General features: G+C 38.6%; 1 protein-coding gene across 2 annotated transcripts in view; it reads left to right on the plus strand.

Moving 5' to 3' along the window:
• nr5a2 (nuclear receptor subfamily 5 group A member 2) overlaps window positions 1-16458 on the plus strand; it is a 158201-nt gene extending 141743 nt beyond the window's left edge. For both annotated transcript variants that reach the window (XM_008115022.3, XM_008115020.3), the window contains exon 7: window positions 8185-16458. In XM_008115022.3, coding sequence (XP_008113229.2) covers window positions 8185-8432 — 248 coding nt within the window. In that variant the 3' untranslated portion in view covers window positions 8433-16458. The remainder of the gene's footprint in view (window positions 1-8184) is intronic.
• The last annotated feature ends 355 nt before the right edge of the window (window positions 16459-16813 follow it).

Genomic DNA, 16813 nt, shown 5'->3' on the forward strand with positions numbered 1-16813 from the left:
CTGGAATGGTCCAATTATATGTGTGGAATTACTTGCAACAGTGGAATCAACTTTTTCCATGCAGATAATCTAATTGGGGCAACAATACTGAAGGTCATCTATTTAGACTACAAGCCCCAAATTTTCTTGACCAAAATCACTGGTGTCTGTGATTTCCATGTCAGTGCAATGATAAATCAACTCTGGTTTTATTCTGAGCTTTATGGGAGTTGGGAAAGACACTGGATATGTTTTGGGTATGTTTTGAACAGCTTCTTTGTAGCTTGAGTGAAAACCCCAAGTGATACACTGAAATGGAAGTGATATCAAATACAGGCTAAGTGATCTGGGAGTTGAACTCTTAAAAAGTAACTTCTACAAAAGCTGGTCCTACTTTGCTGAGAAAAGTCCTCTGTTCATAGAAATCCTCTGCTTGAAGGACTGTTGAGTCCAAACTTCAAGTAAGTTTAAAGATAGAAAGACTCATAAAAAGGGAGAGCAGAGGTCTTGAAGATGTCCATGAAGAATTAGCTCTGAACTCAGGCATCCAAGGTAGAATCCATTGGATACATGAGATTTACCTTTTGGGAGATCAGGCGGGATATAAATAAAATTATTATTAAAATAAAGTTATTATTACCTATGTAGTGATGAATTCAGTGGGCCCACTCTAGTTGGGACTAACCAACAGAATTATAGCCTCAATGTGCAAAATTGTGTCATCTTGTAGCCTCTTTTCTGGTGATGCATTTCTTCAGTGGGATGATGCATAGATCCCCAGCCTAACAACATGAAAAAGCTCCCCTGGCATTGCTTGTCAGACTTTACTCCATGCATTTCTGTTTCTCTGTGGGCCTACTCTAAATTGGTCCTGCAAAAGACCTTTTTGCAACTAGTGACCACGGTTTTGCCACTGCAATGTGAAGGAAGGCAATGGAGCTCAGATGGCTGGTTAAAGTACCCAGGCAAACATCCAAGCTATGCAATGAAAATAAATTAACTTTCTTTGAAAAGCACTTATGCAGCTCCTGCCTAGTAAGCCTTCTTCAAAGTTAAATCTCTCATTCCCTTTCATTTCTCTTTTTCGAAATCCCCAAACCAGGGTGGGTTCTCTATAGATTAATCGTGCACCAAATTCCCGTTTTTCATGTCTCAAATATGAGAAGAGGAGGAAGTCTCTAGGAAACCTAAATATTTTTCTATTTCTCCCCCCTCCAAAGGCCAGACCCATTTTTTTAAAAAAAATATATGCAAATGTACTATCTTCAAGCTGCATTTGGTATTCAAAGTTTGGAGTGAAATTCTTTTTCTTGGCAGAGGGATAAACCACTGAAAATTTAAATTTTAAAGGAATGCTGACAGACCTTTCGAGTGACTACATAGCCAGCAATGGCACCTCTCGAAAAATAAAGTCTTTATCTTCAGAAGTAAACTCTAGAGGAGATGAATTTTGTGTTTGAAAGAAATGCTACTGCAAGTGCTTGTAAAAAAATATAATATATTCTGTAAGACCTGAGGGTTTACTCTCCAATAAGGATGGGGAAAAAGATGCGCCCCACTGTGAGCACACAGTAAGACTGTTTCATATTAAAAGTTGGTAATTAGTCCCCGAGTGAATAAAGTGGAAGAGATAAGAGATTGGTACTTATTGCAGCAACACAAAATGTTTCTTCTTCACCCCCATTTACTTCCCTTGTAGTTAGAATTAGAAGAGTGACTGGGAAGAAGAAGGCAATTTTCACCCAATCTAATGTGCAAGTCTTCCACAACTTGGAAATGCTGATTTTGTCAATTATGTTTAGGCACCGGGACTCTCCATAGTGTCCTCAGATCTGTCAGGCACCTGGATGTCAGAGAACAGAAGCAAAGGTGTTTTCAAGTCCAAAGATTGTCTTGTTAAAAGTTACAGATCTCATTTCATGGCACTACTACTGACATCAACAGTGTTCTGCTTGCAATGCATTTGTATTTCCCCAAAATTTCTCACTAGTTTTTTCCACAGAAATGTTTCTTTTCCCCCAGAAGGTAAATAATTTTTAATAAATAAATCAAATGCCTCTACTTCTAGAGGGGCACCTAAGACAGGTTTTTAAAGCATCTCTAAAGCGGATTTTCTTTTTCTTCTTTTTTTCCCTTCCCCTTAAAATGAAAAAGAAATCAAAATGATTGTTCAATATGCCTTTTTATTATAGATGTCATTATTTTTAAATGCGGTGTCTAGCAGGACCCACTGTATTGTGATTTTGCCTCAGTCTCAAAGTCCATGTAAGAGACACCAGAAGTAGTTGGGGAGGAATAATTTATTCAGTGTTTTCCCATCAATGTTAGTCTTGTCAGAAAATTGTCTCTTGCCACCTTGCTTGTTTTTATAAACCCGAGTTGGAGAAGTCATTTTATTAAAAAGCCATACATTTTCATGACAAAATTATGAATATATTCTAGTTTGAAACTAGGCTATTGGAGAATACAACTGGACCCTCCATCAGACATTTCAACTTTCATAATCATTTCCTTAGGGGTGGCAGGGAATTTTTTTTTACCTTTTCCTAGATATGGTTTTGCTTCCTCATTTATTATCAATGGCTGTAGAACTAATGGGATTTGCCTCAAGTCTGGTAACATGATCTCAAAGACACCCAATGCTTTATGAATGAAGAATACCAAATCTCTCCACAGCCAGCCTCTGTTGTTCTAAGTCCTATGCCATCTTTCACACATATATTCAAAAATCACTATCCAAAACCTTGGCTTATATGTTTGTCTTGTCTCTGTGCGTGCCTTCCAGTTGCCTGTTGATTTACAATGACCCAGGGCACTTCCAGACAGGCCCTATATCCCAGGATCTGATCCCAAGTTTTTTGTTTATCCCAGATTATCTGTCAGTGCAGACTTATATAATCCAGTTTAAAGCAGAAAACCTGGGAACATATAGGGCCGCCATTGAATTTCATAGTGTTTTCTCAGGCAAGAAATATGCAGAGGTGTTTACTAGTTCCTTCCTCTGAAATGCAATCTACAGCCCCTGGTATTCATTTGCAGTCTCCCGTCCAAGTATTAACTAGGGCTAACCTTGTTTAGCTTCCAAGATCAAATGGGACCTAGTAAAGTAGGGTATTTAGGGCTATTTAGAAAAGTTAGGATGAGCTAAATCCATGATGAAATAACATATAGATGACAAAATGTCTTTAATGGTAAGCACTGACAATGGACTAAATTCAAGCTAGGTGGTGTAATGGTTGGAGCTTTAGAGTACATGTCGGGAAATCAGGTTTGAAACCTCAGTTGGGGAATTGATACTGTTTCAGCCTCAGAGGAAGATAAAGGTAATGGTTTCCCTTGACATTACGTTTCATCGAGTCTGACTCTGGGGGGTGGTGATCATCTCCATTTCTAACCCGAAGAGCCAGCGTTGTCTTTAGACACTTCCTAGGTCATGTGGCCAGCATGACTGCATGGAGCACCGTTACTTCCCTGTCAAAGTAGTACCTGCTGATCTACTTGCATCTGCATGTTTGAAAACTGCTAGTTTGGCAGAAGCTGGGGCTAACAATGGGAACTTACTCCATCCTGTGGATTCGAACTGCCAACCTTCCGGTCAGCAAGTTCTGCAGCTCAGTGGTTTCTCCTGCTGTGCCACGACGGCCTCAGAGGAATGCAAATGCAAAAACCCCTCTCTGAACAAATTTTGCCATAATAGGTTATTCTTAAGTCAGAGGTGACTTGGCTTCACACAAATGCTACAATGGGTAGGTGGTTACAACAGAACTTTTTCCTCCCCTCCTTTGTCTGTCCTTCCATCTTTGGAAGTCCACAAATTGAATCTTTCCCTTCCTGTTGCAAGTAGTTGCCACAGTTGCCATTTTTAGTCTGTATGCTGTGTTGTTGTGAATTCCTTATATCCTATCATATAAGAACTTGTCTGAAGTGACTAACTGTTAGTGCCATTAGAATCATATTCCCAAGTTTCAGACTGGTTATATTCAGCTGCATCTTACACCAGGGCAGTTCAGTGAAAATGGCTTCAAACAAATGGCTCATAGTCCCATTTCTGTGGTCTCCATCATCTGATTAAACTCTCTTAAACCTTTGGTCGTGATCCATCCATTCTCCCCACTCCTTTTTCTGGCCCCCACTTGCAGGAGCATGTGTTCTTCCAGAGCAATGAATTGGCTCCCTAGCCAGAGATAGAAATTGTACAGGGTTGAGCTGGAAAGTGAAAATTGCAGAGATAAGATCAGAGAGCCACTTCTTTGCATTTAAAGCAGTTTTGCAGATTTCTGCATTCTGCATTTAAAGATCTTCTGGAAGAGGGATTATTGGAGATAATTATTGGATATTCCTACAGTGATCCAGTCCTGAAGATTTCGAGCAACCTCTGCTTAGTCTGCTAACCCTCGATATCTACTCTAAGGGCCTGCCTTGATGGCATTAGTGGCTAAAACTGTTGGAGATAACTCACTGAAAAACAAATCAAGAGTTCTCGTCCACGTTGACCCTAGAATAGCTATTATCAGACAATATGCAAAGTAACCAATCTTGTAGCATCTTAAGAGACTCACTTAGAGATAACTTAGTATAAGCTTTCAGAGACTAAGGCTCCATCTACATTGACCATTTAAGGCCGTTAGTTCAAAGCTAACTTCAAACGGTAGCAGCCTAACAGCAAAGGAAAGAAAGCCTTTAATGCACATCAGTGCTCTGTGATTTATGTATTTGCCATCTGAGTCTCAAATTGGTTCCAGGATTTCCCATGGAATCATCTTCACAGTTTGCTTATTTATTTATCTTGTCAGAACTGTAGTTACAGTTATAATGTATTTAAAAAACACACAAACTTGACATTATACTAGATTTCCTTTGACCAGAAGCTGGCCACTTGGAGTGCCTCTGGTGTAGCTGTAAGGAGGCCCTCCATTGTGCACGTGGCACGGCTCAGGCTGCGTTGTAGTACGTGGTCTGTGGTTTGCTCTTCTCCATGCTCCCATGTCACAGATTCCACTTTGTGGCCCCATTTCTTAAGATTAGCTCTGCGTCTTGTGGTGTCAGAGCACAGTTTATTCAGCACCTTCCAAGACACCCAGTTTTCTGTGTGACCAGGAGGGAGTTTCTCGTCAGGTATCAGCCATGGATTGGTTCCAGGTTTAACCTGCCACTTTTGGACTCTTGTTTGCTGAGGTGTTTCTGCAAGTGTCTCTGTAGATATTAGGAAGCTGTTTCCAGATCTAAGGCATTGGCATGCTGGCTGATATCCAAACAGAGGATGGGCCAGAGATGTCAGAGGTCCTTTCATTACAGGCGGCTACTTCCCGACGGATGTCAGGTGGTGCAATACTGGCTAAACAATATAATTTCTCCAGTGATGTAGGGCATAGACATCCTGTGATAATGCAGGTTGGTTCCATACTGCAAGTTGCTTCTCGTGTGAGAGAATCAGCTGTCTACAAAGACATTGCCCAGGGAATGGGGAACATGCTTCTCTTCAATACCACTTTGAAACTGCATTAAATAATCAGTGTAGATGTGCTTATATCTGGGATAAAGTGCCTAGGAACTGACCTTTATAGGTCTCTTCCCATAAAGGTTATGGTTCCCAGTCAGCCTCATACTACATTCTAATAACTCACTCCACAGTTTATATGGACATCTATTCACTGTTGCTCAGGCAACATCTTTCTTTCTGTCATTGCCCTCCAAATTTAAAACTTATTTGTCACCAAATTGCCATATTCACAACTTTTGTATTTCTATTACTTTTTACAGAGACAGTCTACCCATAAATGTTTGTTCCTGGACACTTCACTCAAAACATCTGTGGAAGTTGTCTAAGTCTATGAAAGCTTATACTATCAACATTTCTTATTGGACATTCCATAACCTATTGCAAAATGTAACTTATTGCATAAGCTATTGGAACATAACTGCACCCAGTCTATGGACAGATATCCTTTTGGAAAATGTAGATCTCCATGAATATATGGAGAACACCTTTGGAAAACCACTAGTCAGGAAGAGCATAACCTTGTTAGAAGTCAACTCGTTTAACAAGTGATATTCACAAGCATTAATGTAGTAGCACACATAGAATCATAGAATATTAGAGTTGGAGGAGACCTCATGGGCCATCCAGTCCAACCCCCTGTCAAGAAGCAGGAAATCGCATTCAAAGCACCCCCGACAGATGGCCATCCAGCCTCTGCTTAAAAGCCTCCAAAAAAGGAGACTCCACCACAGTCCAGGGCAGAGAGTTCCACTGCCGAACAGCTCTCACAGGAAGTTCTTCCTGATGTTCAGGTGGAATCTCCTTTCCTGTAGTTTGAAGCAATTGTTCCGCGTCCTAGTCTGCAGGGCAGCAGAAAACAAGCTTGCTCCCGCTTCCCTATGACTTCCCTTCACGAATTTGTACATGGCTATAATGTCTCCTCTCAGCCTTCTCTTCTGCAGGCTAAACATGCCCAGTTCTTTAAGCCGCTCCTCATAGGGCTTGTTCTCCAGATCCTTGATCATTTTAGTAACTTCAGCTGATCACAGGTAACTTCAGCTGTTAAACTGATGAACCATGTCTTTAGACTGCCAAGGATAAAGACATGCCACTACAAAAATATATTTGGTTAGCAGAGGATGGTTGTTCTTTGCTGTTGAAGTTGCCCAAAAGATATACACTTCCTTTAAACCTCTTAGTTAAATATGTGCTCAGAGATTAAAAAAAACAAAGTCTTATTTGAAAAATAACATATCTTGTATTAATTCACCATACAGGAACATTTCTTAATAAAATGAAGTTACAGGAAGGATATAATTATTCTCTCTGTGTTGAAAACATAGGGTATCAGTCTTTATCGATAGTTCATAGTCTTTAGTATAGTTGTACTCACTGAAGTCCATAAGCAAATATTGAAGTCTCCAAACTGACTTCTCCACTGAAGTCCAAACAGTAACTTGTATGCATTCACCTCCTCTGAGGTCTGATGCAAGACATCTGCTCCCATTGAAGTCTAAACAGATACTGAATACAAAATGGAGTCTTGAGTCTTCACATGCTCAGTATAATCACATGTCTATAACTCCTCCCACATCACAGAGTCAAATAAGCTGGCAAATCAACATACACACAGAATACAGGTTAGCAAATATATACATTAACAAATAAATAGTGAGTATCTTGGGAGGTTTCTATTTCCAACATCTCTAAGTTAGTCTCTAAACAGCAACAAGATCCTTCTGCAAACTGATATTCCAGACTAACACGGCTATGTGTTTTGAATTCTGCCCTCATTATTAGACAAGTATTTCTATCTGTCTGTATGTCTTCAGTCCTTCTGAAACCCTGAATTACGTTGAGGGAGTTAGATGCTCCAGCTTATCACAGTCTCTGCAGTTACTTCTCCAGCATTACTTTTCACTGCAGCTAAAAAAGGAAATGAGCATAGGAATTCTCTACAATGTTACCCCCAGAAATATTTAAAACTGAAAAAGAACATATCAGCATTCAAAAACATAAAAAGTTCTTGTCAATCTGCCTAAAGGACAATGGTTTGTATTTGAGGTGAAGGAGAGAGAAATTGTAATAATTGAAAAATATATATTTGAGGATTTCAGGTCAGGCAGGTGATTTTGGCAGCCACTGGAGTGTACCAGATGGTTCATTAGCATAAGGGTAGACAAGTCAAAGGCTTTCAGAATAATTTAGAAAATGTCAAAAAGAAACAAGAACCCTGTCATTTTGTATTAGAATTAACTACGCCATACCCTGGACAGAGATTTCACCTTGGGTCAGAAAAATTAATACAGAATTATATGAATTGTGTAATACGTCGGGTTAAAGCTACGCCTCCCTCTGGGGACTCATTTGCTGGAAATATATTACAGTCCTGTATATTAGGAATCGTCAACCTTTCCCTCCATAAGATATGTGGAGAAAAAAGAGTTGACCTTGCTCACAATCTATTGGTGTCTAATTGATCTGAGGTATATGCAGAATTTCAACAAGACACTTTGCGAAAGCTACGCTGTGATCCTTTTCTCAAGACATGGGACAGAGGGATTTTGCTGAATATTCAGCAGCATGTAAAGCATTCTTTTGTCAAGAATGTAGTCGTTAATTGAAATACCCTTTTAGTAAATGTGAGTGTGTGTTTTTCAAAAGAAATATCAATGTTCTAATTCTCTGTGTTGCCTCTTTTTTTAAAAAAAAACACTTTTATTCAGATGTCAAAAACCTAGAAAACTTCCAGCTGGTGGAAGGTGTGCAAGAACAAGTGAACGCTGCTTTGCTGGACTATACAATGTGCAACTATCCACAGCAGACAGACAAATTTGGGCAGCTTCTCCTGCGACTCCCGGAAATACGGGGCATCAGTATGCAAGCGGAAGAATACCTCTACTACAAACACCTGAACGGGGATGTGCCGTGTAATAACCTCCTCATTGAAATGCTGCATGCAAAGAGAGCATAAATTATATCCTTTTACACAGCTTCTGTTTTTGAGACAAGAAAGGGGGGGATTACTCTGGACTGCTCCAAGCAATACTAATTAAAAGAACTTGGTTGAAAGGAACTTTGCAAAAACAAAGATTGCAAAAATTAAAATGGTATCAGAATCAAATACTTAATAGCAAATAAGTGATGTATCAGGGTATTTGTATTGCAAAACTGTGAATCAAACACTACAGAGACTCCCCGAAGGAACATAAATGGGACTTTGATCATCGGAGTGGAAGGAGGTTATGAACAGATGCGGATACCACTGACAATGTCAGATGAAATGAAACAGGACTGAACTCATGATTCTTGTAAGTTAAAACATTGTCAGTTACCACTATGGAGAAATGTAGGATCAAATCTTATCTGTATTACTCAAAAGGGACTTATATGAGTTACATCCCTTCACTGGCTACCAGGACTGAAAACTCTTCCAGAGGATGCAGAATGGCAGTCTTCCTTTGCCATCCTTCCAAGGACTGAATTCTTATTTCTCCAAAACAGAAAGAGTGACACCAATCTGTATTAAAGATCTGGCATTGGTCACTTTCATAGTATGTATATCTAGTAGCACCACCAAAACAAACAAATAAAGGCTGGGTTGTTGGGTTTTGTTTTGTTTTTTTGTTCTCTTCTGGGGTTTTTATTTTTTTGGACTATCTGACTCGGGCCTTCAAATATCATTAATATGGGGGGTGGGATCTGGTCATAGGTTTAGCGTGATATTCTAATGTGTCCAAAGTTTGGTTTTTGCCATTGTATTCATGTCATTCGGGCAGGTAGTATCCCTCTTCCAGCAAAGGAAGGAAGAATGGCTACAAGAATTGAAATTAAGCTGATCCAAAGCACCCATCAGTGGACCATTTTTCCAACGCACATTGCTGGAATGGCTTCTGAAAGCTTTTAGTGCCAAATAAGTTTGTGGATACTACTCAGTTTCTTGGGCATCATCTTGAACTAAATCAGTATTTCCTCATAGGGATTTCAAGTGGTAGCATTTCTTGACCTGGCATATTTGACCTGCAACCAAGTTAAAGGGAATTACTTGGAATTTTATTCATATGACCTCAAATTGTGCTCTGATAAACCTTCTGTTTTGTGACTTCCTCCACATCCCATAAGTATCTGTGTATAAGCATAAAGGACATAAAATGCCTATCAACTGAAGTTGACTTCTGAATTGGCATAGACGTATTCAGTACATCACCCACAAAGTCAAATAAAAGACATTGGTACGAGTTGATATGAGGATGGCATTGTGGGAAAATTCAAATTAGCACCTTAAAGCCCAAAATGAGTGAGCTGTTCTTGGACACTAGTTCTCATCATCTTGGTCAGCATAGCTAGAAGTGAGGAACGATGGGAGTTACAGTCCAAAAGTATCTAAAGTCCACCAGGGCAAGTTCCCATGCTAACATTCACTGCCAGAGCTTTTTGTTGTCATGAGCTGGCCAAGATCATCAAAAGCAACCTGAAATAAACTGTCATGAGGATCCACTCATGACTTATCAAATTCAACTCCAACTCTACCTACATTAAACCAAATTGAATTCTAGCTATACCAAGGCAGAGACTCAAGACTGGTCTGCTTCATACAGCCTTTGGTCCTTAAAATCAAGTGGACTCTCTGATAGTTTTAAGAGTTTTAATAAAATATTGTTTTAATCTATCTTAAAAGAGTATGACCTCAATTTTGTTGGGGAATTACGATTGCAAAACGCCATAGTTATTATGCTATGTTTCAATTTTCCCAGTCACCATATACCAGGCAACAGTGATGCAATCGATGGGAGTCTGTTCCCGTGTCACTGAAGAAGTGGTTGGCTGATGTTCCCAGCCCTTCCATCAATAATAGCTGTTGTTATAGGCAAAAGCAGGACCCCTATCATATATCTTCTCATGCAGGTGGAGAATGGGATGGTCAGGCTGCTGCTTCCTGATTGACAACTAAAGAGATCCCAGTAAGTAGGTCTTTGGAGTACTTTCATATTCTCTATGTATCCCCTAAACTATGGGCTACATAAAGATTGCGAATATTAAAAAGTCACAAGCATTTAAATATAGGTTTCTCATTCATAATTGCCCAACATGATTCTGGCCAGGTTTTTTTCTTGATTTCATTAACCACAAAAGCCCTAGAAGACTCTGTGGTAACAAATATATGCTAAAATTAAAATTTTAAATAAACAAAGTGCCATTTATTTATGTCTTCATTCTACTAGGATCTGTGAGATTGGTGAAACAGACATTTAAAGGGTCTATCATACATACCCTGATCTGGCCCAAGGAGGAAAATACTCCCATTTTTGAAAATGTGACAACCTTCAGAGTTACATCTCAGCTGTGCAAGAGAAAAGATGTAATGCATTTTCCGGTCATACATTCCCTAGTGCCAATGTAAAAACCATCTTTACTCCAACAGAAGCCTTCTCTTTGCCCAGCACCTGAGATCCAAGTAGTTCTACTTTAACTAACTTCTGGGTCAAACTATAGGTAGCTAAAAACATTAGACAAAATGCTTTTACCTATGCAAAAGAAAAAGAAATCAAAATGTATAAGCTGATGAAATCACGCTATCTGTTTAGTATTACTGCTAGCTTGAAGAACAATCCATGTTTTAGACAGCCATTGGAATCAAAGAACACAATTTAAAGCAAACAATTCCAAAGCAAAAATCTTTTATTTGAGGACAGGAGTGTAACCCTGCCATGTCAATGCAGACCAAAGTCTGCTGCAGAACAAATATTGAAAAAGGACAAATAACAAACTCTTTATCCAAAATGAAGTTATCAGTATTATAAAATGTAGTGCCACAGTGATGAAAAGCTTTGCCTTATTTCAGAATTCTGAATGGTAACTGTACAGATGTGGATCAACACATTTGGGGTGGGAAAAGTATTAATACTTTGCTTTTTTTCCGAAAAGAAAAAAGATTGTCATGTTTACATTTGTTCCTAAGGAGGGCATGGGGAACTCTGATCATATTGAAAAGCCGTGATTTCCTTAATGTTGCTTTCTGATTGGTAATTTGTTTTACCAGTACTTAATTACTGTATGTCGTGAGACACTAAAATCAAAAAAGGGAATCTCATTTACACTTTAATTGTTTTGTTTTTATTTCTAGATTATTGGCTGCACAATCATTTGTAGAAACTGTATAGAACCTCTGCTCCCTTAGCTTTGTTTGTCTGGATTTTGTTTTGTTTTCATGAAGATTGCTGGCTTTTAAATAGTTTATTTATATTGTATATCACCGTTTTCATTGTAGACAATTATGATGCTAATTTATTGTTCCTTGGTTTCATCTTTATATTAAAAATATAGCCAGAATAATAAAAAAGCCAAATATATGTGTTTATTACAGCATGTCTCCAAGTTATACTTCATAGTTCAGGGACATTCAAAAGGTCTTTACAGTTTAAGATCATTTGCTTGTTTAAATGTCTGTAAATCTTCATAATCCTAAATATAGTTTATTTAAAATCTATTGTAAATTTTGTGATTTGCACCTTCCATTGTTTCATGTGAACCCGGGAAGGCGCCCTGTTATGCGAACGTTCTTTTCTAAGCTGTGGACATTGTATACCAAAGACAACATGTATTTCTTTTGTATAGAACTAAGTATTTTATCACTATGTTAATTTGGTCCAATGTTGTTTTTACATGTGGATCAAGGCAAGTTGTGATGTTGGAGGCAGGATGGAGAAAGAGAGAGCTTCTAAAAAGAGGTATTTCCCTGACCACTAATAGGCCCTGTTACCAATAGGTTTGCTCAAAGGTGTAGTTGGAGATGAGAGAGCACTGCCCTTTGAAAATAGGGATTCTGCCCTTCCCAATGAATTCTTCTACCACCCCATTTTTTAAAACGGTACTATTTCATTATCCAGATGAAGGCTAAAAGGGGGTGGGGGGGGGGGTAAAGCCATTTCCCCCTGTTTTCCTGTTATTCCCCCTACCCATGTCACCATCATGGAAACAACTGTCGTTTATGAAATGTGAAGTGGGGAGGTGGAATAATCAGTGAAAATGGGGAAAATTATTTTCCTACTTCAATGCCTCACCCCATAAAATTGACTATCCTTCTCTGTCTAGTGTCCCCTTTTAGCCTCCACCTGGATAATGGTACAGTACCTTTTAAACATTTCAGTAACTTAAAATTTTAGTTGTGCTTTTGGAAATACACTTTAGACATCCAAAGAAAAGGAGCTAGCAAAGTGTTCAAGGCTTTGCGTACACAGCAAATGCGCATGAACAATCTTCAGTGCCTCACTTTCTGCAAAGCTAGAAGTTTGCAGTTGAAAGGAAATTTTCATTGGGGGCAGAATTCTTATTTGGAAGGGCAAGGTCATCATCCCCATAGAAACACCTCTGCATTTACTCTTCCTTGATTGGAGAGGAGAAAGAAATCCAGTTACTTTTAGACTAAGATGTGAACGGAAACTCAGTCATCCATCAAGAATTGCATTTCTCCAAAATGGCATCATCAAGTTCTCCAACCAAAAATGCATAAAATATGCATGCATTCGTAAAAGTTTCACATAAAATGCATATATCAGTGAAAACATTGTTCAAAAATGAATTACACCACAAATGGCTTGCGAAAATTCACGTACTGAGGAAAAATAGATACAAAAAATGTATGGGTTTTCATGATTATTTTTATTTAGATTTCTTTTTAAAATTGCATCACTCACAGTGCAAGAAACTGAAGAATGGGAAGTTTCTCAAATTTCAGGATAATGTCAACTTAAGAACTGAAAACAGAGCAACCAAGAGAAAACCAAATTGACATTTTTTGCACCTCTCGCCTGTGGTTTGTTCAGGCCACACAGTTATAGCATTGTATCCCATCTTACCTGCCATGGCAACATCCTATGGAATCTTGGATTTTGCAGTTTATGGAAAGCATTTAGAATTTCTAAGCCGGAGAACTCCATCACACTACAAATCCCAGCCATGGCAGTTAATGTGGAATCATAACACTTTTTATTGTGGAACTGTCATTGTCACCAATACCCTAAAAGTACTAAACTGAGTAGATGAAGCAGCATTTGCATCAGTCTTGAGACAATGGCTTCTAAGGCCACTTGTAACTCAAAAAGCTGCCATCTATAAAACAGATTCTTAGTTCTATCATTTGCATTATCAGTAATAATAGGGTTACCAAACAATAGGCAACTTTTAGATGTTTTTAACACCATATACCATCAGTTTTGTCTTTAAAAATATTTCACCCTATATATACAATACAGTTTTATATAAGTTAGAAAACAAGTTGGCATCAGTGGCAATTAAAAGTAACTATGACATTCACCTGTCTACATTTTGTAAACCCCTTGACTTTTTTGTTCTTTCGAAACATTTCACTGAAAGCACAATAACTAGCAAAGCACAGTTCTCTTTAGATAAAACCAGTTTATTAAGGTAAGGGTGCTAAAGGCAAAGAACCATGAGTAGAAATGGCAGGAGATATAGTAGCCAATACCTGTGGATTCCAGAAATCCTTCCAGTTTTCCCAATTTGCAAAATGAATGTTAATTGCTAACCACTTTGTAATCAGACATTTACTTACAATTGCTTTATTGATTACATATGAGTAAAAGCAGACTAAAATACAACGGTTTTGGCTTTGGCTGGTTTCTTATCGTTGTTCGGTGTTTGTAACCAGACAAACTGTAGTGTCTGAATATTTGTAATGACAACTATATTCTGCAGCTGCCTGGCTTTTGAATCCATGCAACTCTTTTAGAATGTGCAGTTACTTGTTAAAAGGTCTCTTACTGTATCTGTGAAGTTCATGTTGTTTCATGTCGGTTCTTGCCAGGAATTTTCTCAACACCAATGGATTTTTATTTCCAGTATTTCAATAAATATTGATGTGGCCATTCCAATCATTTTAAAATTGTTTTTATGATAACTTCACTGTTTAAAAAAAAATGTTGAAAACCTCAATAATGATTGACTCAATTCTTCGGCTGAAAGCAGAAAGAACATTGATGCAGAGAAAGATATCTCCACTTCAATGTCTGAATCCGCTTGTTCCAAAGTTTTACAATGAGATTTAATACAGAAAATCTTTAGATATGATGTGAAATGGGGAGTTTCATGGGCAGAACAACAAAGTGTATCCATAGTACAGAGTTGTAGCACTTTGATACCACTTTAACAGTTAAGGGTGCATCACGTGGAAACCTGAGATTTATATTTGCATGAGGTTGTTAGAATTTGCTGTCAGCAAGGGCCATAGCAATGAAAGAGATATTAAACTTACAATTATTCCATGTGATTGACTCATCCACACATGTGTTCACACACACACACCCCCAAGAATCCAGTAGAACTAGATAGATAGGTCCATTCAACATGTATACACAGTACATTGCATTTAGCCCCTAATGAGTACACCAGTGGCACTGCATACAGATGATCCCAATCTGCATCCTTGGCTTCTTCCAGTGAAAAAGTTTGTGGCTATGGGAGACTTGCAGAGTCAAATCCATGTTGTGACTTTGCCCCATCTAATTGTACATTTTGGCCAGTAACAACCCAAGAGATGCAGTATCAATGGCAACCCCCTCTCCCAATTTTCAAAGTCAATGAGCGTAGCATCCCAAAATCACAGTGGCACGGCTCTATGATGCATTTCCACCAGAGAACTTAGAGATTCCAACAGAAAAGATATTAACCAGATTCGTGAATAATCAAATTTGCAAAAGTGAAAACCTAAAGTGTGGAGGGCTGACTCCTCCCAAATTGCTTCAGGACATTGGATAGCCTATTTAAAGAACCGTATATACTCATGTAGTCTCTTGCCATCCATTTTGTTAGTCGACATGTCCATTGGTTGTCTTTTGTTTGTGGATACCAAGAGACCACATGCAGCCCTTAGGCAGACCTTGTATTTGAAGGGATGAACCAAAGGTTATTTGGCCAGAAATTGAAATGAGAAGGACAGGATCATATATTTTGGCAAATGGTAGATTTGCGTGAAGCCCAAAGAATTGGATCAGTGACAAGTTGGATAGGATAGTATATACTCATGTATAAGTTGACCTTGTGTATAATTGGATAGGATAGGATAGGATATACTCATGTATAAGTTGACCTCAAGTTGACAGCAGGTTTGGGACAATATTATGGATTTTGATATGACCCATCCACAAGTGGGGGGTCATTCCATGGAGGGGTGAAAGCACCAGTGCTACTTCAAAAGATCTCTGGAAATTGACTAAGCTCTTGCCATGCACTATTCAGAGAGGAGATGGGTCCTTTTGGATAGGAGGTAAAGTACAGTACTCACAGGGTTGTTGTGTGTTTTCCGCCATGTTTTCCGCCAGAAGTAGTCTCTCCTGACATTTCACCCACATCTATGGCAGGCATCCTCAGAGGTTGTGAGGCATATACCTCACAACCTCTGAGGATGCCTGCCATAGATGTGGGCGAAACGTCAGGAGAGAATATTTCTGGAACATGGCCATACAGCCTGGAAAACACACAACAACCCTGTCATTCTGGCCATTAAAGCCTTCGACAATACAGTACTCACAGTTAACCATGGATAAGTCTACCCAAAAATTTAATTCATTTTCTAGACTTATACATGAATATATATAGGGTAGATTCACTACACACTGATGTGGCAATCTCCAGCAATTCCTGTCAAGTCGTTTTTGCATCTAAAGCAGAATTGCCGCCATAATGCAATACAGAATTAATGTCACTCCCTCATTCGCTCTCTGAGATAGCCACATCACCCTACCTAACAGTAGGGCTGGCTCTAATTTTGTCATGTCAAGATGAACCTCATTTACCATCCTTGGACTGCAAGTTGGAAAGCATTTTATAAAGAGCAGTGAACAAGGGAAGTGACAGTGTTAACAAAGCCTGAACTGATGGTGATTTATTTATTAATTTAAAGGAGCTGTTAATTTGTAGCTGTCATACAATGTACCCAGTATGTACAGATTATGGAAATAAAACACTACAATGTTGACAAAACAGTTAAATATGCTTCATTATTCCATTTCGACTTTGCTGCTGAACCCAGGTAAGATACTTAAGACTTTATGTTGTGAACATAATCAAACATATCTTTTTCACTCATTGGTGAAAATGTTGTGTGTATATATATGTGTGTGTGTGTGTGTATCTTACATTGCTCAGGTTTTTGTGTCACAGACTTTTCCTAGTGAAATAATGTGACTATTCACTGATGTTGGCCGTGATAGGCTGCAGTTGTTAAAAAAAATCTGTTCCAAAGTATGGAAACAATTTAGAAGTCTTCACTTTCTTCACTATAAACAGAATGTCACCCTATCCAAGTTTGCTGAGGCCTTGATCTTACAAAATATAACT

The sequence above is a fragment of the Anolis carolinensis genome, chromosome 4, assembly GCF_035594765.1.
Source record: "Anolis carolinensis isolate JA03-04 chromosome 4, rAnoCar3.1.pri, whole genome shotgun sequence".
Taxonomy (NCBI): Eukaryota; Metazoa; Chordata; class Lepidosauria; order Squamata; family Dactyloidae; genus Anolis; species Anolis carolinensis.